Consider the following 24345-nt stretch of genomic DNA (forward strand, 5'->3'; position numbering starts at 1 on the left):
AGAAAACTTGATCTACTAAAAATGCAAAATGACAGTCTATTTTAGAATTTTCCTCCCTTATTAATATTAAATGCTATAAGTCTTTATCCATTTTATTTGTTGAAACTTATTTAGCATTCAATACAATCTGAAAATGTATTCAAATGTATTTGGTTGGTTTCAGAATCAGATCATTGAAATTATCTGTTTTCAGGTCCTCTCCATAGCAGTTTAAGATGGAGGTGTATCCAAGAATGACCTATTACAATGATGTACATGATGGAGCAGATGTAGTAACAAAAACTTTGGAGTCCACGGATCATTTTACTCCACTGCATATCCCTCCAGGTCCATCTATATTCCCAGAAAGGTAAATAAATCACCTTTTAGCTGCTTTCAACTCATCCGTAACTTCAGTCTAGGCTTTCAAATATTTATATAGTGGGATATGTCTGCAATAATTGCTTAGTTGATCAAGGCTTAGTTGGTGTGTTCTTGCTCCTTGGTTTAATTGTTTAATTCTCTGTATTTGAAAAAAAAAAAGATTTATATGGATTGTATTATTTCTTTGTGAAAATGCATTTGAAACATTAATTAGGACTAAACAAAAGATCATGTTATGTACATGATTCTTCATCATCAACATCAAACCAATTATACCTTTTTAAATGATGCAAAACAAAGAGGTATCAACTCACCAACTGGAAAGCCAAAGATATACAAGGTATTTAAACACTTCTCTTGCTCTCATCCTACTGCACTTCAATATTTATATTTGGTTCAGAACAAAGTCCGCCAAAGCAGCCAATCAGGGAGTTGTCAAAAATGCAAGATGGTAGTTGTCGCAGGGTAAATAAAACTCAACTCTTTTTATATTTGTTTCAATGTCAATTGAATATATATATGTGTGTGTGTGTGTGTGTGTGTGTGTATGTATGTATGTATGTATGTATGTATGTATATATATATATATATATATATATTTGTTTTCTGAGGTTCTTGCGGGTATTTGTATGTGGATCTTTGGTTATTTGGGTTTTCTCCCAGCGTAAGATTGGAAGTATCTAGGCAACATTTTGATGAAGTCTCATTCATCATCTTCAGGCTTCTGTCTTCAGCTCTGTGCTTCTCAGAGTGATTGAGAAGCAATCTCACTCTGAGAAGCACAGAGCTGAAGACAGAAGCCTGAAGATGATGAATGAGACTTCATCAAACGTTGCCTAGATACTCCAATCTTCTGGGAGAAAACAGAATACAAGATACACACACACACACACACACACACACACACACACACACACACATATATATATATATATATATACATACATACACACACACACACATACACACATACACACATATACAAATGGGGAGGATTTTGATCATGCTGCCTTGACCAGTTCTTATCTATGTTTATCTTCCTTCAAGCACCTGCAGAAAACAGTGTTTAGAATGTTCAAATATTCTCAGCACAGGAAATGTAAAAAGAAATTGAATATATGAGTAGAATGCTTAAACTTGAAACACTAACGGTTATTAGTGGCCCTAATAACTTGCTGTTTTAAGCTTGGTTGGGCATACTGATTTGCCATGGGGTTTTTATATGATTATTGGAATGGAAGAGATTGGAAATAAACACTTTCTAGAAGCCTTTCTAGGTCATCTACAGTGAAGTTATGAAATTAGATTGAAAACTACTTGTATGTTGTATCAGGCTAATTGAATGTTGCATAAACCTGCCAATTGTGGTTTACTCAATAAATCCTGAGTAAGCAAGCCATAGCTTGATATGATGTGTGAACACAACTTTCAGATCCTATCTGTTGCAAGAATTAGTGATAAAAATTCAGCAAAAATGCAGGTATAATTCAGTAATTCTGAATCACCACAAGCTATCAACCATGCTTAGTATGTTATAACTGCAGTTGTTCTTTCATAATGTTTGATCTCATTTCAGATTTGAGGAACTAAGGAAAACATTTCAGCTATGCAAATCAATCTTGAGAGGAAGTCAAGATCCTAGAGGAACTGAGCCTAGGCTACCTGAATCTCACAGAATCTATGAGCCACCTTACAAGTTTTCTCATGGACCCTGCTCTGAGGAGGACACCAAAAATGTTCCATTAAGGTTATAGAACTGCATTCTGTTTTTGATTAATTTTTACATATTCCTTCTTTGCCATCATCTTCTTTAGCCTTCCTCTTATTCCTGATTGAGGATAATTTATTTTTATTTATTAGTTGTTTATCTCACATTTCTTACTTTATAAATAAGTCAAGATTGATTTTATGTTGAGAACTGCAAGATTAAATGTGTGCCCTAGAATTTAACTACTTGATAGCATCAAGACAACTTTTCATTTGCTCAGATTAAGTCTTCAAAGTTACATGAAATATTGTTGATGTGATATTTACATATACAAAATCATCAGTTGCTTCTTAAGTGTTGGATTTTGTAAGTCGCTTATTTTAAAATACAAATGTTCTCCCTACTATATTTTATTAATCTGGTTATTATTGCCATGAATATACTCTATTGCAGGGGTGCCACTCGCATTGTCAGGGTATCATCATGTGACATGTCATGACTTTTTCCCCTTCTCTATACTGGACATGGGCATGGCCAACGCATGATGCATCTGACCCACAGGCTGCGAGTTTGACACCCCTGCTCTATTGCATGAACGTTAAAGTTGGACAATCTATTAAGCACAACCAGCTTGGGGTAGCGATTAAAGGTATCAGGCTAGAAACACACAGTGTCAAAAGTCTAATAAAATGCAAAATCTTGGGCTTTAAAAATGGCAATTGCCACTATAGGGATACAATTTGTTGTAGTGGTTAAGGTGTCAGCCTAGAAACCTGGAGATTGTGACTTCTAGTCCTACCTTAGGCATGAAAAATTGACTGAATGACTTTGGCCTACTATTCCCTCTCTCTCCGCCTAACGACATCACAAGGTGTTAGGTGCAGGAGAGAAAGGAAGGAATATTATGATGTTCACCATTGTCTTATAATAAACGTGGTATTTAAAACATCACAAGGTGTTAAGTGCGGGAGAGAAAGGAAGGAATATTATGATGTTCACCATTGTCTTATAATAAACGTGGTATTTAAAAAACTCAAATAAATAAATAGAACAGCATGAAAAAGAGAAATTCTTTTCTGCCACCTAGTGGACAATTCAAACTAATTTTCTGCAAACAGACACACACACAAGTAAACATACCCACACCCAAACAGAGAAAAAGAGAGATAGAGAGACTGAGGAAGGGCTGTTTTTATTAAACAGAAAAGTAAAAAACAAGAATAAAAATTAATTGATAGAGAGATACAGATTAGATATAGTGATAGAGAGAGGTAGAGGTAGAGATGGATGTTTCATAGTTAAAGTGCTACAGGAATCCCCTGTGGATTTTACCTTATAGTTGTTGTTGACTATTGTGGGCGGTGCTCATCTCTGTTTCAAGGCCATTGATGTGGTCCACCAGTTGCCAGTGGAGCTGGTGGCAGACTCAGACAGTGAGGAAGTTGGAGAGGAACTTGGGCCAGTCCTGGAGTCTGGAGAAAGCTCTGATGGGTGCTCTGCATCAGAGGCAGAGATGGGGCTGGGGCTGTCCAACATTTATCAGATGCCTTCGGAGTCAGAGATAACTGGGGGAGAAGAACAACTAGATCCTGTTCCAGATGCACATAAGCCCAGAGCTGTCATGAGAAGGGAACAACTAAGGAACGGGGTTGACTTGGAAGAAAAGGCACAAGTGGACACTGAATGCCCCTCCCATAGGGAATAAACAGGAGCAAAAGGGGAGGGGTGTTTGCAGGAGACAATTAGTTCGCTTATTATTGTGAAGATTTGCTTATCTGAGTTCGTGCCTCACAGAGACTCCTTGCCAAGTATTTCCTTTTACAGCATTGCAGCTGGAAGCTCTATGCCTGACAATTATCCCAGGACTGATAAGGTCTGTTCTTGCACTTAAACCTGGGAAGGATTATTGTCAAGACTTTTCTGGGTATGAATGCCAGGAATTCACATTAACCAAATAAAAAGTGGTTTTTTGGGGACAAGGAGTCTGGTTCATGATTCTGTTCAGCCTAGGTCAGAACAATTGAGCCAGCAATGTCCAAAGACATTTCCATAGTCATGTGGTCAGCATGATATCACAGGGTGCTGTTACCTTCCCACCAAATAGGTATCAAAGTGGTATCTATTTATCTATTTGCATTTGTATGTTTTGAACTGCTAGATTGGCAGGAACTGGGACGAGGATGGGAGCTCACCCTCTTGCGTGGAGCTTAGATGTCGAACCTGGACTGCTGGCTTTCCAGCCAACAAGCCCAGCATTTTAACCACTGAGCAACCCCCCACACACACACACACGAACACACAAACAAAGTGCTACAAAACACTTAATAAAGCCAATTTGGTGTAATTATTAAGGTATCAGGTAGAAACTGGCAGATTATGCATTCTAATCCTGCTTTAAGGCATGAAAGCTTGCTGGAGCCTTTGAACCAATCACATTCTCTCAGCCCAACCCAGTTCATAGGGTTGGTTGTTATGGAGAACAAAGGAGACCAGAAGTATGTTTGCCATCTTCAGCTGATCATTTTTTTAAAAAATAGCACAATAAAACATCATCATCCTAAAGGGTAATCGTATTTCATTGAATTGTCCATACATAATTATGCCTATGAGCATAGATTGATAAATGACAAGTATTAGGTCTCCAGTCCACTGTATAATTGGGGCTATATAATTATTTTTCCAATATTGAGTGAATTGTCTACTAACAGTAAAAATATCCTACTTCCATTTTCTTGCTCTCATTTCTATGTATTACGTACCTAATGGAAAATATGAATACTTGAAAATATTAAACCTTATTGCAAAATCAAAGCAATGTGTGCAATTTCTTATTCCCCAAGCATAACAACTTTAGAACATCACAACAATATTTAATAATAAAGTGTTATTCCTATTGCATTTCCAACAATAGGCTGATTTACTCATTCTTTTTCTATACATGTAGTGGATTCCAATAAGTCAAAGATTTTTTTTTTGCTTGAGGAAACCATAATTTATTGAATTTTTTTATACAGATGTTAAGAGTTTCCCACTATTTAGAGGAAATTGGGGTCTTCAGGTCTTGCTCTATTCAATCTCCAAACTGTGCATATCAAATTGATTTATTGATATCAAATGCTGTATTTACAAAGACTAATTGTGGTTCTTTTTCTCGTATAAAAATGTAGATATCTCTGATGCCAAAATCACCATTGGTCCAAATCAGGATGTTAATAAATATTGTAGTTATAAATACTGTCAATTGGTAGCAATAACAAACATCTAGATTCTAGACTTTAATGTGGATTTTCTGCACTTGGAACGTTTAATATCACTCTTATCAGATAACATACTTAATTTTTAGATCCTCATCAGTAATTATTTTCAATTGCTGCCTGTCTTTACAGAATGCTGTTATAACTAAGTATGTAATTATTTTTATAACACAACTGTTTCAAAATTGCAGCTCTTGATGCAAATATATATGTGTGTGTATATAAACACACTCTCTCTCTCTCTCTCTCTCTCTCTCTCTCTCTCTATATATATATATATATATATATATATATATATATATATATATATATATATATATATATATATATATATATATTTGTTTTCTTAAGTTTTCGCAGGTACTTACATGTATGGTATTCAGCTTTGTTCAGGTATTTTCTCACGTCATTATAGTTGTGCTTTTAAAGTTGTAGTAATGTTTCGGCAGAATCTCATCTGCCATCATCAGGCTTCTGTATAGTGTTCGTCTGTGAGTCAGACTTTCACAGCCGTTTCTGTTTTAAATTTGGTGCTAGCCTACCAGTACACAGAACACAGCAAACTCCAAGACCAATAAACACAGACCAAGACTCCCAACCAATCAGGATGAAGAAAAAACCATTCTGGCACAGCAGTAGGCTAGCCCCAAATTTAAAACTGAAACTGTTGTGAAAGTCTGACTCACAGACGAACACAATACAGAAGCCTGATGATGGCAGATGAGATTCTGCCGAAACGTTGTTACAATTTTAAAAGCACAACTATAATGACGTGGGAAAATACCTGAACAAAGCTGAATACCATACATAGAAATACCTACGAAAACTTAAGAAATATATATATATATATATATATACACATACACATACACATATACATATACATACACACTATCTCTCTCTCTCTCTCTCTCTCTCTCTCTCTATCTATCTATCTATCTATCTATCTATCTATCTACATACATACATACATACATACATACATACATACACAAACTATATATAGTTTGGCTGTAGACAATTCTGTTTAACGAAAAGTGGGAGGGGTTTCCTCCAAAATATTAGGAATGCATCTGGTTATAAAACCTAATAAAGAGTTTTCCTTGTGGAAATCTCTTAAAATATGATAACCCCATGATAATAGGGAGCTTGTGAGATTTTGGGCTAGTGGTTAAGACATCAGACTAGAAAGCAGGAGAAAACATATTCCTTCTTATCTGCACTATTCATTTATATTGATTTTGTGCTAGATTTCAGTTTTAGGACTTATTGCAAGTAGGCACCAGGCAAAAAACAGGAGACTGTGAGTTCAAGTCCTGCCTTAGTCATGAAAATCAGATGAGTGACTTTGGGCCAATCATCAATCCCCACCTCACAGGCTTGTTGTTATGGGTAAAATAGGAGGAAGAAAGTATGTTGGATATATTTGTCAACTTGAGCTATTTTTTAAAATAATAAAGGTGGAGTACAAATAAAGAAAAAGTAAATTTTGATGCATTCTCCTTTGAGCCAATTTATATTTTATATTGTTTTTAATATCTTAACTTAATAACGTAATTTAAGATTAATTTTTTTATAGTATGGCATCTTGAATTATGTCAATGGTATAAATTGGATTTATAAATAACTAAAGGCAGACTGTTTTTTATTCTAATTACAGATTACCCGAGTTGCCAGAAATTTCCAATTCAAACAAGTAAGCATATATCTTCTATTTTTTCTTCCCATGTAGATCATTCTCTTAAATTCTACTCATGGGTACCACCTGAATCTTGGCAGGTGGAGCTGTAATCTGGGGTTTTTGAACTGGTCTCAGCTCTTCACAGCTACTTTAAATATAAGCTGCACAGGAAGCTAATTTCTCAGATGAACAAGAGGAATCTATAGCCATCAAATGTCATTGAACCCTATCTTCCAGCAGCTGCTTTCATTATGGCCAGTGGTGAATGTGTAGATCAGCAACATCTGGAAATTGACATGTTCCTTGTACCTGCTTTAAAAGTGAACAATATCTGTTGGTAGTACTAAAAACTGAATCTGTGTGAAGAGAATGTGTGAGATCTGTTTTTTTTTTTTTTTTAATAAAAAGCAATGTATTTATGGTTGGACTTAAACTGTCAAAAATAATATAACATTGATGAAATATACTGCCATGTTAAAAAAAATAGGAGGAGATTTATTCAGCTATTGCAAGGTAAACAATACTGGGCTCATAATCTATAGCATAATTAATAGGAATTGAAAATCCTGCTTGTCTACTCTTGATTCTTACTTTATATACTATGAGTAATGAATGAGGTTACTAATCAGTGGGTAAACAAGGGAGGGACTATAGCAAGGAGTTCAGCTTTTACTTTTTGCTTACAGAAACCAGTAACAATGCTTTCCAAATAAGAAGTGTATATATTGACCTGTGAAGGACTCAAGAACATCCTATAAAATGGTGTCAATCTTTTGCTATTCATAGCCAAAGCAAGGTTGATCATATGGTTTTAGAATGATGATAAAGCAGAAGAAGCAGAAGGAAGAAGAAAAGAAGAGGAAGAGGAAGAAGAAGGGGAAGAAGAAGAAGAAGAGGAGGAGGAGGAGGAGGAGGAGGAGGAGGAGGAGGAGGAGGAGGAGGAGGGAGGAGAAGGAGAAGGAGAAGGAGAAGAAGGAGAAGGAGAAGGAGAAGAAAAGAAAAAAAAAAAAAAGAAGAAGAAGAAGAAGAAGAAGAAGAAGAAGAAGAAGAAGAAGAAGAAGAAGAAGAAGAAGAAGAAGAAGAAGAAGAAGAAGAAGAAGAAGAAGAAGAATCATTTATGCAGGACTTATAGAAACCAATAAGATATGTTCTTAAATAATGTGTTTCATTTTCTTGCCAAATATTTATAAAGTATTTGCTATATTGTTTAGGTGTGCAAGGCATCTAAAATATAAGGCACCAGGTGCTCTACTCATAGAGGGCCGATTTCGTCCTTTTCATCCTTATGTCCATGGCAACACTGACATCCAAGGTAAAGCAAGTTTCCCTTTTTACAGGGCAGTGTTTTAAATATTCACTAGAGAACAAGCAAACTGCTCCACTGGAAATTCTAGCAGGTCTATTCATGCATATGTGCAGAAAATAGAGAATTTTTTCAAAGCAGCTATGCAATGTTTCAGAGAGCATTGTTACTTTGGTACTCGGGGTCCTGAGGATCGGCGGCGGCGTTATATGGGACTGGCGCGCCGGCCGCGGTTAATGACACCGCTGAATCTCCGCGATCGGTTTTCACCAATCGCAGGGATTCGTGGCGGGCCAATCAGTGTGGCTCGCTCAGCCAATCCGGTTGCCGTGCGCCCTGGCCAATCAGGGCGCGGTGTTTACAAGAATGTTAATGTACAATACAGAACACTTTGCAACAACATGCAACATGCATTATTCTGCACTGACTTTAGTTATCTTTACTATCCATGAAATATGAACATGATTCACTTAAAATAATGCTTAAGAGACTGTGTATGCATGATGTCTCAGAGAAAATATTATTTAAAGATTAGCTTTTGGGAATTTCTTCCTACAAAGATACTTTTGAATAACCTATATACTTAGTGTTCATTGATTTTGCTGTAGTGTGGTTTCCCCTTCCCCCATCTTTTGACTGTAGCTTAAAATAGTGTTATAGAGAAAAAATAACATTTGCATTATTGTCCAGCTTGGTAACTGTTACAGTCCACATTAATTGTTAGTAATGCTGCTGGAAAGTCTAAAATTAGTTATGTGCAAAGTTCTCTGACCATAAAAAATACCATGAACCATTTCCTGTGTTTAATTTATAACAAAATGTCCTATTTTATTGAAAGGAAATCATCCTCTCCAGTGGTGGGATTCAAAAATTTTTTACTATTGGTTCTGTGGATGTGGCTTGGTGGGTGTGTCAGAGGAAGGATACTGTAAAATCTCCAGTCAGTATTTACCGGTTCTTCATACTCAAAACTTCTGCTACTGGTTCTCCAGAACTGGTCAGAACCTGCTGAATACCACCTCTGATCCTCTCCCCCAAAGAAGAACAGATAGAGAAACTAATCTGCCTCTATTGCCATATTTTTTTAAATGTAGAAATACTTTTTCCTTTTAAAGTAGTGGTGGCTAACTGTGCCAAAAACTCCTGTGCCAAAAACTGTGCACGTGCTTGCACGCTCGCGCGCCAGCACCCAGAGGGCAATGCATGCCCCCCCTTACCTGCATGCGCCTCACAGCTGATTTTCTGCCGGTTTCAGGCCTATTTTGGCCCCCCAAAGGCTTGAGGAAAGCTTCTGCAGGCTTCTACAAGCTTTGTAGGCCGAAATCTAACCCCGTTTAATCACTTCCTATTTTTCCGAAAATACTGGAAGTGATGAAACGGGGCTAGATTTCGGCCTACAAAGCTTGTAGAAGCCTTCCTTAAGTCTTTGGGAGGCTGAAAATCAGCTGTGAGGTGCGCACATGCGCAGTGAGGTAAGTTTGCCTGCAGCTCCTGTGCCGGCACAAATGGCTCTGCATGCCACCTGTGTAGTGTGGTTTCACGGCTTTAAAGGGATAGAGGTAGACATTATTTTTCATTCACTGAATAACCTATTACTGTAGTCATTCTCTTGCTTTTCCTATTCACAAGAGTATTTCAATGTCTATTCAGCATGCACACACAGTTTCAGTGTCTTCATCTCTTTGTGTCTGCAGCAAAATGAATTATTTTAACAGTCCTCTAGAATCAGAATCAGACATCTAGAACTTTCTTTGAAAAGCCAGAGAAATGGAACTGCCTTTGTTTTAATTTTCATGGTAGTTTTAAAAAGTACATACAGTATAATGGAAGAATATCAAAAGCAATGTCAATTCTGTGCTAGTCTGGGAAGAACTCATAGGGATTCTAAGCTAAATTTCATGAATGTCATGTTATAATGAAATGTTTTCATCTGACATTGCAGTTGGCCCCTATAAAAAGGAAGATGTCAATGAATCTATCTATAGAGAAGCTGTGACATGTTCACGTCATGCACCAGTAAGTAACTATTACTAGTAGTTGAAAAATAGCATAAACTTGGTGGCAGAACACATGGCGTGCATGTTTCAGATCTCAGGTTCAGTATCATATATCTCCCACTAAGCCTAACCTGAAATATCAAAAAGCTGCTAATATCTTTGGGAGACACAGAACTTCTCCGGGTGACTAGGGGCAGTTTCTTTTTCTCCTTCTCAATCCTGGAAAGAGGTTAATGGAAAGCTACCTCTGATATATTACAAAAAAAACTGCATAGACTTGTTGACGCAGTCATGAAGACTGACCCAAAGTCACCAAAATTCTAATAATAATATAGTACATTTAAAAAAATAACAACAGGTAAATCAGATAATAACAAAACCCAGCAATGGCTAAGAGCAGGAAAACTGAAGAAAGAAATGAGGGCTATTTCTGGCCACAAACGATCAGACCTTAAGAACAAATGCATATAAAGCCAGAATTTTTTTTTAATAAAAGTTTTTTATTTCAATTTACACATATACAACAATACATTAACTGTATTGCATCAATATATCATATATTTTAGTATAAGCAAGCTTAATAATCTCTTAATATCCACATTCATATTGAGTCAAAATCCTTCCTTGCTTATTTTCAACATTTCAATACTCTCTCCTAATGCCAACCACCATATCAGTTAGACATACCTAATAATTTCATTATTCAATATCCTCAATTTTTTTTAATTAAAAAAAAAATCTCATTTGGCAAGCAGTATAGTTCCAGGTTTCAATACAATACAAACATGACCATATTTGCCTATTCATTTTGTTTGTTCAATTTTCATATCACATTAACCTTAGTAGTATTAAGTATTAAACTTATCCAATTCCAATTCATAACTTTTTTCATTCATTAGAGTATTCTCATATCTTATTTTACAATGTTATTTAAAATTCTCATCTCATTTCTATATTCACTTCCCAAATTACCTTTATCTGTTATATTTGGAATTTTATCAGTCCTTAGTTTAATTCAAAATTGTCCCCTCTGATTATTAATGCGAGCCAGCCACCTTCAATCTACCTTGATACCATCTCCTATATAACTATATACTATATCACACACACACACACACACACACACACACACACTTTTTTGTCAGATTCCACATTAGATTTTCTCAATTACCTTATGAATCATCTATACATTATAAAAATATTAGTCTAATTAATTATAGCAACTGACATTAATCCTTCCATAATAGTTCTCATTTCATCATCTTCCCTCTTTTTCTATTATTAAAAGTTTTATTTGGGTTTTCACAAAACATATGTACAAGTACAAATAAAATATCTTTTTTTTGAGAACAGCATGCTCCCAGATTATCACTTCTCCATACAGACATAAGCTCAATTACATATTATCTTATGTATTCTAATCCATATCTTATAACTATTTTTGAAATTTTCTCAATAGTTTTTCCCTTTCCTTGCAGGTCTTGGTGTGTTCGGGTGTTTTCCTGTGTAAGATTGAGAGTATCTTGGCAACGTTTCGACGAGGTCCCACAAAACCTCAGGATGTCACAACACAGCTAACAACCCAGGAGATTATAGCACAAGACCTAGAATGTCACAATAATAGAACTCAGAAGGTCGTCACACAGCCCATGACCCAGGTCATTACAACCCAGGAGATTACAGCACAAGACCCAGGATGTCAAAACAATAGAACTCAGAAGGTCATCACACAGCCCATTACCCAGGTCGTTACAACACAGGAGGCCGATAGACACACAGCCAATACCTCAGCCACACATGTTCTTACAAAAAAGCCAGCCAATCTGCAAACATCAAATCCATCAACCAATCAAGAACTGACAAAACAGCCAACCTCCCCACCAGTATATATAGGGAGACGGTAGCTCCGATCACACTTTGCTCGCACAAGCACGAAGCCGAACGCACCAGCCTGAAGATGGCGAGTGGGACCTTGTTGAAACGTTGCCAAGATACTCTCAATCTTACACGGGAAAAGACCCGAACACACCAAGACCTGCATACCTGTACTTTTGCTGAAATTCACTGCAGGAAATACTATGGTGTCTAGTAAACAGTCACCACACTTCATCTGGAAAAATGTCTTCTTTGCAATTGAATATTTGCATGGATGGCAATTCCTTTGGGACAAGACTCACAGAAAATTAGCTTGGCTTTTAGGTGTGAAAGTAAATCAGAGGAAAACAGTCTAATACGGTATTAAATATGTTATTCATGATCAAAGAAAAATAGAGACTGTTTGTCCAGTTAGAAGAAAGAGGTTCAAAAATATGAATGTTTATTTAAATGTAAATAGGATTCGCTTTTGATATACAACTGTCCTTGGAATTTTTTTGCAGGGACTTCTTAGTTCTTCTATAGAAAGTTTCTACAGAAAGTATCAGAAATGTTGTGCCTGTTTAATTGATTTCAAGCCAACCTTCATAGGAGCAGCCTGAGAGTGAGCAGAACGTATTTCTCTTGCCATGCAAAGCTCAGCATTAAACCACACTTTCCCCACATTTCTAGCATTCAACTTGGCACATTCAGACATTGAGGATTCCAATTCCCATCAGTCCCAGCCAGCCTAGTCCAATGACAAGGAATGTTGTGGTCCAAAGGACATGGAGAACCCCAAGTTGTTTACCTTTGATCTGATGGGTATTTCACTTTATAGTAAACAGACTTTTCATATCACTATTAAAACTATTCCCCTTCTTTCCCTTTTCATTTCCTGATTTGATTTGAAACAGGAACTAGAAGGAAAGCCAGGGTGTTTTAACCTTTGGTATGGTCTGTAGTCTCAATCCAAATTAGTTTCTGTATGTGTGGAACTGACATTTTCTTAAATGTCAACATATACCGGAATATTTGAAAGTCTAATTTATTCAGAACAGCAAGGAAAAAAAATGAATACACTTTTCATTAAACATTACATATCAATTATACTGAACTTATTCTAGAGTAAAAAAGAATAGAGGTAACGTGAGATGGAAAATATATACAGCATCCTGTTAGATTTTTAAATGTTTTAAATTTAATTTTAAAAACTGCTACTTCCTAAAGCAATGAAGAAGCAGTACGCATTCCCAATATGGCTTCAAGTGTAAAGTCATTTGTCAATATATGTTATTTATATCTTTATGCCAAATCTCAGATCATTGAAGGAATCAGTCACCAAGATGAAACTCCTAAATCAACATTCCAGCCTCCAGAACCTGATCTTTTACCTCGAGCTGCCAATATACTAGAAAATGTAAAGAAGGCTCTTTGGCTATCTACATACAAGCGAGACTACACAGGTATACATTGTTATCAAACTAAAGTATTAAACTAAAGTACTAAAGTTCAAGTTAGCAGATAAATCACAAACACTTTCAGATAATCATCTGGTTTTTTGTATCTTCCAAAAAGAATAGAGAGGATAAAAAAAGAAAATGTATTCAAGTGAAAATTATTTGTTTAAAAAGAATAAAAATTATAAAATAAAATTTAGGTCTTTTTTTTTTTTTTTAGGTAGAGGGCGTATGAACCCATTGCAGCTGGATGACTATAATGCCAAGTTAATTGGCAGAGCAACAGGAGAACTGGGCAAAAATGTGGATCTTGTAAGTATGGAAAGTGGTATCATGGATCTGGATTTTGTCATAGCAAAAATCACACATTAGCTTTGGAATACTCTGTGGTCGCTCTTCTTTGCAGGGTAGAACGATTACTTGAACAGTCCACCACAAGCACCTAATGGACTGGTTGGATTACAGAGAGAATTTAGGGTTGTTTTTGAAGTTCTGTTGCAAGAAGGGCTTAGTCAGTACATAATATGGGTAGCTAGGACTTTGCATCAGTCCTTCTCTGCCTATTGTACTCTTTCCTGAATCAGGAGGCCCTGCCTCTAATCAGCCATGCTTAGTTACTACTTTGTTGCATGGTTGAAATATGCTCTATATGGAGCTATCCTTGAAGAGCATTCAACATCACTGCTTTGCCATTAAAGAACTAACTCCCAACAGATTTTCATGTGCAATTCAAGATATCATCTGTGTATTTCATGTGCAATTCAAGATATCAAGATGATATCTTGAATTGCATGTAAAAATCTATTGAGAGCATATCATGGTTGATATCAATAATCATTTGCATTTCCAGACCACCTCTTTTTCCATCGTTCATGGCAAAATGAACATGCTCTGGGTCCTTCTGTTAAACACTCTCATCTAGTGGGGACTCAAAAGCCCTATCTTCTTTATTGCTGCATTTGCACTGTGGAACAGCATCACCCAGATTTTGATGACTGTGACCCTATTAATCTTCCAGAAGTCCTTGAAGACCTGATTTCCCCCTCAAGCACTGGTGCCAGGATGTTAGTTCAACCTTATTGTAGTGAACTATAACTTATTACAACTCTCAGTTGCGTCGTATTATTGATTTATTTTATATTGTATTACTTTATGTTTTCTGTATTGCTAAACACCAAGAATCACTAGACTGAGATGGTTGCTCATATGAAATGAATATATAGGTCTATTTGATTCCAAAAATCGTATTCAGATGTGCATCATTGTACATATAAGTCCTGGGAATTAGTTCTGTTTCATCTGTTCTTTAGAAAGAATCCCTTCATTCGACAATGTCTCAAGTAAGGCCCTTGGAAGGACGCATTGCTCGTACCCTTCAAGGCAGGCTCTCACATCATCAACATCAGCATGCTACAGAGAACTACGAGTCACCACTTCATTCGAAAGACCATTGCAACATAACCTGGCATTCAGAGGAAGTGCAGAATAGAGGGAAAGGATCCCTGAGTCCCCTTCAGCAGGATACACAAAACAAAGCTAGTCAAAGGGACAATTACCTGCTGTACAATTGGATTCAGCCTGAAACAACTTGCCAGGAAGAAAACGGTCAAGATAAGAAACTGTTCTCGAAGAGATTTCGGAAAATTACAGATACCTGGAAAACAGATCAATTGTACCGCAGGCAACTTACAGTGCCACCTGAACCAGAGCTTCTTCTAAAGCCCGCCGAATCCATTTACTATGAAGATTTGCAACCCTCCCATTTAAACAGATATATTGTGTGGCATAATCCTGCCATTCTTAGTAAGCCAGCCTCAACCTCAACACAACTGAAGTGTGAAAGGTGTGCTAGTAAACCAGATTCTGAATGTGCTTCTAATTTTGGAGAGTTTGTAACAAGCTGCAATCCATCCTCAGACTGGATGCCTAATTGTGGGATGGTTCGACCTCAGACAAAATTACTTGATATCCAGGATTCTTTTACAAAGGGAGAAGCCATCAAGTACTTGAATGATCTTACAAGGCGGGGACTAAGAGACCTGAGGGATCATGACAGGTATGGCAGAAAGCATAAATTCCAGGGCATTCATGCTTTCTTTTTGTAATAACTCATCTTCTCAAACAGCAGAACTTATAAACACCTCAGCCACAGACTCCACTACTGAATTGGTCTTTTTATTTTTATTTTTTTGTATTTTTCTTTATTAAGTTTAATGATTTATTAATATGGAATTGTTTCAATATCCTCTAATATAGGGATGATTTAGAATACACTGGCAGGCCTCTGTAATGTGCAGCAGTCTGCCAAAATTGCATATTCCCAAGACTTTATAAACAACAAGTAAAGAAATTGCTGTGCTTAACTGTTTGTGTCTTTCACCCTCAGTGTTCCTATTCTGTAAAATAGGAATATCACTTAGCTGCCTTTAATCATGCTATCCACTTTTCAAATATTGCATCAGAATCCGTGTTCTATAATAGTAAAAGGTAGATAATCCAGACACATGTATTGTTTCAACACCCATGTGCAATGAACCCTCCCTGATCACATGACACATTAGTCCAGACTTGCAGTTGTGAGCATTTAAACCAGGGGTGTCCAACCTTGGCAACTTTAAGACTTGTGGACTTCAACTCCCAGAATTCCTCAGCCAGCTTGCTGGCTGAGGAATTCTGGGAGTTGAAGTCCACAAGTTGCCAAGGTTGGACACCCCTGATTTAAACTATCCATGCCCTAGTGGCATTGTTGCCAGGTAGCAAGCTTAATTTGACATGCCATATCCATGAATAGGAAATTGCCAGTTCAAAGTAACTGAAGCTGCTTCAAATATATACTGTATGCTTTCTCTCTTTGTAAACAAATTTTCCACCTTCTGCATTTGGTCATATCAATTTGCTGGTTAGCATAAAGAATCTTAGCTACAGAACTGACAGCACTCCAGTATTAGAAAGTTTTTAAAATCCATCTTATGCTAGGAAAGCTGCAGAACTAATATTTTGAAATTATTCATAACCTGCTAATGAACTTGCCTGTATCTGGCAAACTCCATATGTGCCAGAGGATTGCAATGGAAATGCTGTATTGTCCAAAAAGCTGATAGGCATCAGATTGGAGAATCTGTGTTTTAGATGAAATCCCCAAAAGGTACATGCTTTTACTTCCACAGCAGACTGTGGGTAATCTATAACTCCTCACCTTTCCTCATTTAACCAAAAACATTTTTTTTTCTGCTGAGTATTCTAATGTGGATTTTTTGTGATTTTCTTTTCTCATGAGATTAATCAAAATACGAAAGCCTATTCCCTCCATACCAGTGGTGGTATTCAGCTGTTTCGCACTGCTTTGGACGAACCGGTAGCAAGGATTTGACGTGGGTCGCCGAACCAATAGTAACTTCTGGCTGGCCACGCCCCTGACTCGGTCACCGGTCGCTCACTTGCCCTGCCGCCCGATGCTCACTCACCCTGCCTGCCTGACACTCACCCCGCCCAGTCACTCCTTAAGGTATTTCTTTTTTTCCCCACCTGACAATCAGCTGTTCCTACGATCAGCTGTCCCGGAATTCCCTTGCTTACTTACTGCTTCACCCAAGAGGCTTCCCTGAGGCCCAGGAAGGCAAAAAATAGAGGGAGGGGGAGATACCACCTCCATTTTTTGATTTCCTGGGAGCAAATCGCGCTTCCCTGAAGCACAAAGTCCCAAAATGAAGCGTGGGGGGATGCTGTGCATCCCCTCCAGGCTCCATTTTTTTCCTTCCTGAGCCTTAGGGAAGCCACCTGGGAGCAAAAATGCCCCCCAGGAGGCTTCCTGAGACACAGAAGGTCCCAAAATGAAGCGTGGGAGGAAGTGCTGCGCGCCCCATCCAGGCTCCATTTGTTTTCCTTCCTGAGCCTTAGGGAAGCCACCTAGGAGCAAAAACGCCCACCCAGGAGGCTTGCCTGAGGCCCAGAGATGGTATTTGCCAGTTCTCCAAACTACTCAAAATTTCTGCTACTGATTCTCCAGAACTGGTCAGAACCTGCTGAATACCACCTCTGATCATCTAGATGAAAATAAATTTTCTAGTGGTATGAGTTTGAATCCGTATACTTATGAGTTGTCTTGAAGGGAAGAATCCACTAGGTTGTAAAATGGAATTGCAAAGATTGTGAAACAGCACATTTGACACACCAGAAATAAACCTGCCAAGTAGCACAAAGATCAAGTCATTTTCAAAATTTCATGGATCTAGAGGATGGCTTTTTCTTGCTCAGGTATGAAAGTTTTCCAGAAAGAATTGCACAGTACAAGACATGCCTGACCCAGTTTTTGAGCTCAGGATAAAATATACTGAATGAAATGCATTTTAGCTGGTTGACTTTTTTCACTGATGTCACTGATCCATTGTTACACAGACACACACACAATCATAATTTATATTGTATTCATAGCAGAAAAGAGTCTGGAGAAGTAACAAGGCTGATACTATATGGTACAAAGCTATTATATAATCTAATTGTTCTGCTTCAGATACCACAAAGCCTCTTCCCAGGTCATGAAAATACTGACAATACTGCAGATCCTAGACAAGCATTGCTTATATGCTATGTCCTGGATAGAAAAAAGTGAGCTTCCAATAATCTCCTTTGGCATCCTTACCACTATCTGCACAGCCTGTCAGAAATAGTAATACTTCCAAACCACAAAGGATGCTTTCAATCATCTATAGAAAGTGGTAATGATAGAAGGAAAATGTGCTCTTCTCATATGATGCAGAAAATACAGACGCTGCTGTGACCGCTTCACTAGTGACTCACTACTGAGACCAAGTTAGCCTGCTCGTCAGCTGCAAACCCAGAAACTTGATACTCCCAACCCACTTCCACAGTTTATTTGTTAATACACACAGGTGTATGGCTGTGCCTGCTTTTTCTGAAATCGACAATGACCTTTTTTGTTTTTCCTATATTTAAAACCACACTTTTTATGACACTATTTCATCAAACTCTCAATCTCCTCTTGGTAATCCATACATATATACTCTGTGTGTGTGTGTGTGTGTGTGTACACATATACAGTATACACACATATGGAAATGAAGCTCATTCATTGGTTAGAAAATACATTGGTTTCAATAAACATGTTTAAATAAAGGCTGTTCCACATTTCTACTAATGATAACTGGATGTTGTAATTCACTATTCCTTTTATCCCTCATCTCATTCCATCTCAAATAGCTGCTACCTAAGTTTATAATTACATGGAAAAATAAATGGAAGTTTTGTAGCTTTGTACAAGACTTGTTATTTAATTATATTTATTTTTCATGATCAAGACTCTTGGTGGCTCTACAGATAGTTCTCTTAACATAATTGAGAATGGAATTTCCATCACTAAGTGACACAGTCATAAAGAGTGATATCACATGACTATACTGCTAAGCAACACAAATTCCACTACTCCACTACTACTTAATAATGTTGCCATTATTAAATGAATCACTGCAGGTAATTAAACGAGGATATCATAAGATTGCAAATGACAATCAAATGAAGGCAGGTTGCTGTGAAATCATAATTATTAACCCAGCACCATGTATCTGGATTGCAACATGACTACAGGAATGCTGCAACCGATATAAAGATTAGTTGTAACTGTACTCATTTCAGCATCATTGTAAGTTTCAATAATTCTTGAAGAAGTGATCATTAAATAATCTGTATGCTGTTTGTGGTGTCACACATTGACTGTGATGGTGACATGCTGGTTAGGACATGTCCACTCTTATTGGCTACGTAGATGTATCCAGTCCCTTCAGGTCATTGAAAACTTTCCCAGTGCGTGTTTTCACTTGCGCAGGACTGATAATCTCTGGTGTGTGGATGTGAATATGGACTCTCCAGATGTAACAGAAGAGACAGAAAGTCTGCTCTGAATCAAGCTCAACTGTAGAGTCCCAGTATATAACAACTTCCATACTGTTTTCTTGGTTGTCACTGCTTCCTACTAGGATGATTTCCTGACTGTCTGCTTTGCTCTGTACCATTGGTGGTCTCCTGTCCAAATATGACTATATTCAATTTTGCTTAGCTTTACAAGACATCCAAGGTTTTCTGATGGCTGTTACCAATTTGGACAGAATAAAATAAAACAATATCCACAATCTAGTGTTACAAACCAGATATATCTTTCCAGTACATCGAACTTAATAATTGACTCTGAATGTGCAAGTTAAGAGAAGTTTTCCTATCTCAGCAGTTTGATGATTGCATCATTTTCCGGTAGCCCACCCATTGCACTATCACCCAATTTGCCGCCAAAAGAACAGCAAGTTCCTCGCCTTACGGGCGGAATCCCCATTTACGTCACTTTTTGCCGGCAAAAGAGCTCATTCACATATGACCCTTAAGAAAAAAAATCGTGAAAGGGACAGCGGCTTCAGCTAATCTTGACCTTGTTATAACGACCCAATGCGCATGCGTAGCTGACTCCCTTCCTACGTCCTTGCCCATTGCGCAAAACCAGACCGGCTTATCAGACATACCTCGAAACTCAATCTACCTTGCTAGTTGGTGATAGGCACCACGACTATCCAATAGTCTTACTTCTATCTAGCGTCTGATTGGCCGACGTACATTAGACGATCAGGGAGTTTGGTTGCAGAGGCACCGGTTACAAAGACTTGCGTACAGGGTGCCCTTGGGTAGAAACGGTGCGGCTGAGAAAGGAAGATCGGCGCGAGTAACGACACCGCGGATTTCTTGCACGTAGTCCTCGACTTGGCTTGGTAATTAAAGAGAACCTTCCTCATCCTAAGATTGCGCGTGTGAACGGAGAAATTGGGGGAAAGAGGCTTGGTGGGAAAAGCCGGAGAACGGCTCTGAGCTGCTGATGCGGATTGGTGGGTCAGGGACCGAGGGCTCACGAGGTCAGAGCTGCAGGCTCGCGGGCGACGCTTGCGCAGATCCTCGAGAGACAGCTCGCGGCTGCACGTGGCTGTGGAATGAAAGCTCCCCCCTCCAAAAAAAAGATGGGGGGGGGGGGATTGTAGTACAATGCACCTGGAAAGTGACCGAGGGAGAAAGCTGGAAGGAGCCAGGCCTTCCTTCCGAAGGAGACGAAGCCGACACTCCCACGCTGCCTCTTGCAGCATCCGACCTTATATGGGACGAAGGAAGGATGTCAGGACGTCGGCTCAACGCGGCTTTAATCTGATTAAAAATTTTTAAAGCGCCGCTTTAACACGTCCCCAGTGGGTGCCCTTCGTTCCAGCGAGGCCAACGGTCAGAGAGTCCTTAAGCATCTCTGCCGTCTTTTAACTATTGGCCCGTATTTGGGACTTGGTTAAAGGAGAGGGAAACTCGATTCCCTTGGAAATAACATCCATTCATAACGAAGGACGGAGAAAGCAGATTTAACCTTAGCTGCTTCCTGGTAGCAGAAGTCATGGTTTCTGTGTCGATTAGAGGTCATAGTCAGATTAGAGGTCATTGAATAATTCATTGAATTGAATCGGGAGTTTTGCCAAATGGTGCTATGTAATGACCTCGTTTTTATATCAACTCAATTTAATGTGCTTAATTCTGCCCATTTGCAATAATCAGCTTAATATTTTCCATAATAATGTATGCATAATTGTATATTTGGCACACTTTTGCAGGAAATCCTAAGTGCATGTGCTTACTTGAAAATAATTTTAAGTGAAAGTGCATATTATTAGTGCAACATAAAAATTTTCTAGAAGCACAATTTCATCATTACAGTTATTGATCATTTAATCTATTCCGATTACATTCTTTTAAGTGTGATGACAGTATGCTGCTAGATTATTATCACATCCGAAGACTATATTTAGAACTGGGGCCTCAGACTAAGCTGAAAATGGAAATTGACCCTAACCTTAACAATTCAGAATATAGCAAATTCTTTGTAAACTTCATGCCACCTTCATGCAATTGACAATATGAAGTATGAAATGCTTTTAATACATTTATTATACTAAAGCATGTTATCTATTATGAAAGTATACATTTTGGCAGTTCACTTTTAGTTTTAGTGTTTGTGCTTCAACATATGTTTCATAATGCCTTGTATTTTGCAGTTTCTATCCATTTTTATATACTTCTTTAATGAACCCTGCTGATGTGTATGTCTTTTCTTCAGCATTTACAATGGGAGACGTTGAAAAGGGAAGGAAGATCTTTTCTATGAAATGCGGAACCTGCCATACTGTAGAGGCAGGAGGCAAACACAAGACTGGTCCCAATCTACATGGTCTGTTTGGCCGAAAGACTGGTCAAGCTGTTGGTTACTCCTACACAGAAGCCAACAAAAACAAAGGTAAAATGGAAGTGTTACACTTATCTTACAAAGCAAATGCAATAAGTAATGGGAAGGAGACAACATATTACCAAAGGATTATTGTATGTTTAAAAACATCCATTCAAACAAAATGGATTCTTGCTCCAATGGATAACTGTATTTTAGTATATGTTAGATATCAGATTTAATACTCTTTTTAGAATATAATGAATCCTAATTCTTGTCCCTTAAGTGTCCTAGTTCCCATATTTCCTGAGCAACTGAGCAGTCCTTTAGTGGCAATTGCATAATCTCATCCTTCTAAATTGTAGATTTAGACTTCTGTTAGTTCAAGATGCAACCCAGATCACTGTGCTTCCTGACTATGCATTAATACTAGGAGGTGAATGACAAAAACCTATTTATTAAGTAAGATAATTTTAGTGCAGGAGCATCTTTCACTGATGAAATTTTACTAGGAATTTTTTTTAACAGAATTATAATAAAGTTCCATTGTAAAGTTTTAGAACCTATAGTTTCACTCAGAATGGTAAATAAAGTATTCTAAATTATCCCCATCTTCAAAATGGCATAAAACACAAGGAAAAAAGGTTGGGAGAAGAATTTTTAAAAAAGCAAATTCTAACCAGGGTTCTTAAATTATTCCAATTTGTTGGGTACCGTGAGACAGTTTATTTTTTCTTTATTGGTTTGGCTTGCTTTGGCACAATGTGAATTATATGTAAACCAACATATTACATCTGCATTGATAGATGGTTCAAAAAAAACCTAAGTATTTCTTCAGAGTTTAAGTATGTTTAGACTTCCTTACTGCATTCACTTGAACTACAGTATCAATACCCAATGACTGGTCTAACATTTCAGAACATCTGTCAGTCTTCTAAAATCATTCTGAAATAATCTTAAATTCTTTTCTAACTCTTAAATCTGTTTATAACTGTAGTGTATTTTGCAAGGAATTAAATTGGTGGAAAACAGGCGGTTCTGTATTGCTCTCTATCTCTAAGCTACTCTGGTGTTCTGTCTCTCTACAGATTTTAAGGTCAGATATTTGGGCGGTAAAAGGCCAGCAGCCCACCAAATAACTTTCTAAGGATTGAATTAGTTTTAGTTTAAATTATATGGATCTTTTTTGTTCCTTTTCTGTTTTCTCCTTTATTTTAATAATTATTATGTATAACTTTTAATATGTCATTCCTGTTTTTCATTAGATTCATATCTGCACAATATGTAATGTGTCCTATTTTCCTCAAAGCAACCTATGAGGAAATTCGACTAAGAGAATGTGATTGGTCAGTGTCTCCCAGCCAGGTTCAAGGTATAGGACGTTCAGGGTCTTCTGAGTTTTAGTTCAGCACCTTAACCACTATGTTGAATTGTTTTTATTCAGCTATAAAAAAATTAAAAAATATGGACGCCTTAGAAAAGAATAATACAGAGATTCTGATACACGATATAAACTATTTTGAATTTAATTCTACAATGTTGTTGTAATAATGTTCTCTCATAGGTATAATCTGGGGAGAAGAGACATTGATGGAGTACCTGGAAAATCCGAAGAAGTATATTCCAGGAACTAAGATGGTCTTTACTGGCCTTAAGAGTAAGAAAGAGAGAACAGATCTAATAGCATATCTTAAGGACGCCACTGCTAAATAATGGCTGTGTATTGCCTTATTTATTTTATCAAACAGAAACATTCTCTGTGATGAGATTAGATCTTAAACTTTCTATTTTTACATACATTGTACCTAACATTTAAAAATATTACTCATCAACCAGAGAAATTTGATCATGGATGGTTAAAAATACATATTTGTTGTCATAATTTATAGAATTGTGCAATCAGAATTGTGCACTTGAAGGAATATTGTCAGGACAACAACATTGCAACCTGAATCATGTAATTAAAATCCTATCAATGTCTTTGGTTTGGTTTTGATTATTTTTTATAAATGTGTTTTATTGTTTTTGAAGAAAAAAAAGGTTTTGAAGGAATGCTTATCTTTGATAATACTTTAAACATATCTGAAGCATTGGTGTCTCTTCACTCTAAAAAGCAAAGTAAAACATTCATGTGTCTTCTGAGGTTTTCTCTGATAACATTTCGGGTAACTAGAAGAGTAACTAGAAGACTTCTGGCCACGGGGGAGAAGGGGAACAGGGAGATTCAAAACAATGTTTAGCGGTATGAAGATGCAAATCATGTTATCACTGAGTCGCAATGAGGTGACCTCTATGAAACAATGCACCTCACTATCAAAGCAGTACTGCTTATAAGAGCCTGGCTTATATAGACAAAATGTCTCCTCATTTGCAGAAACTAAAAGCAACCACAGAATATTCAGATGCCTCTAAGCAGCGGACCAACTAACTAGCATATATCATTTTTTGCATTTCAGTTATTTTTATGAAACTGAAGA

At 37.4% G+C, this 24345-nt stretch overlaps 2 protein-coding genes across 2 annotated transcripts; both read left to right on the plus strand.

Annotated features, from left to right (window-relative positions):
• The first annotated feature begins 215 nt into the window (after positions 1-215).
• On the plus strand, positions 216-15762 carry SPMIP4 (sperm microtubule inner protein 4). Its single transcript, XM_087945540.1, has 8 exons — positions 216-349; positions 1940-2110; positions 6986-7021; positions 8218-8318; positions 10252-10325; positions 13482-13626; positions 13841-13932; positions 14931-15762. Exons 1-8 carry the CDS (start codon positions 216-218, stop codon positions 15723-15725), a joined length of 1548 nt encoding a protein of 515 aa, XP_087801666.1. The 3' UTR covers positions 15726-15762.
• A 4543-nt stretch (positions 15763-20305) lies between these two features.
• CYCS (cytochrome c, somatic) lies at positions 20306-23848 on the plus strand. Its single transcript, XM_026673621.2, has 3 exons — positions 20306-20387; positions 21764-21940; positions 23433-23848. Exons 2-3 carry the CDS (start codon positions 21772-21774, stop codon positions 23579-23581), a joined length of 318 nt encoding a protein of 105 aa, XP_026529406.1. The 5' UTR covers positions 20306-20387; positions 21764-21771; the 3' UTR covers positions 23582-23848.
• Positions 23849-24345: the final 497 nt, after the last annotated feature.

This window comes from Notechis scutatus, chromosome Z, assembly GCF_049901735.1.
Source record: "Notechis scutatus isolate UNSWTSFEM ecotype Mainland chromosome Z, rNotScu1.2, whole genome shotgun sequence".
NCBI classification, from domain to species: domain Eukaryota; kingdom Metazoa; phylum Chordata; class Lepidosauria; order Squamata; family Elapidae; genus Notechis; species Notechis scutatus.

Coding starts and splice junctions, on each gene's coding strand:
- SPMIP4 (XM_087945540.1), top strand. CDS start 216: ATGGAGGTGTATCCAAGAATGACCTATTACAATGATGTACATGATGGA. Junction 10,326..13,481: donor CATGTTCACGTCATGCACCA/GTAAGTAACTAT, acceptor GCCAAATCTCAG/ATCATTGAAGGAATCAGTCA. Junction 13,627..13,840: donor ATACAAGCGAGACTACACAG/GTATACATTGTT, acceptor TTTTTTTTTTAG/GTAGAGGGCGTATGAACCCA.
- CYCS (XM_026673621.2), top strand. CDS start 21,772: ATGGGAGACGTTGAAAAGGGAAGGAAGATCTTTTCTATGAAATGCGGA. Junction 21,941..23,432: donor AGAAGCCAACAAAAACAAAG/GTAAAATGGAAG, acceptor GTTCTCTCATAG/GTATAATCTGGGGAGAAGAG.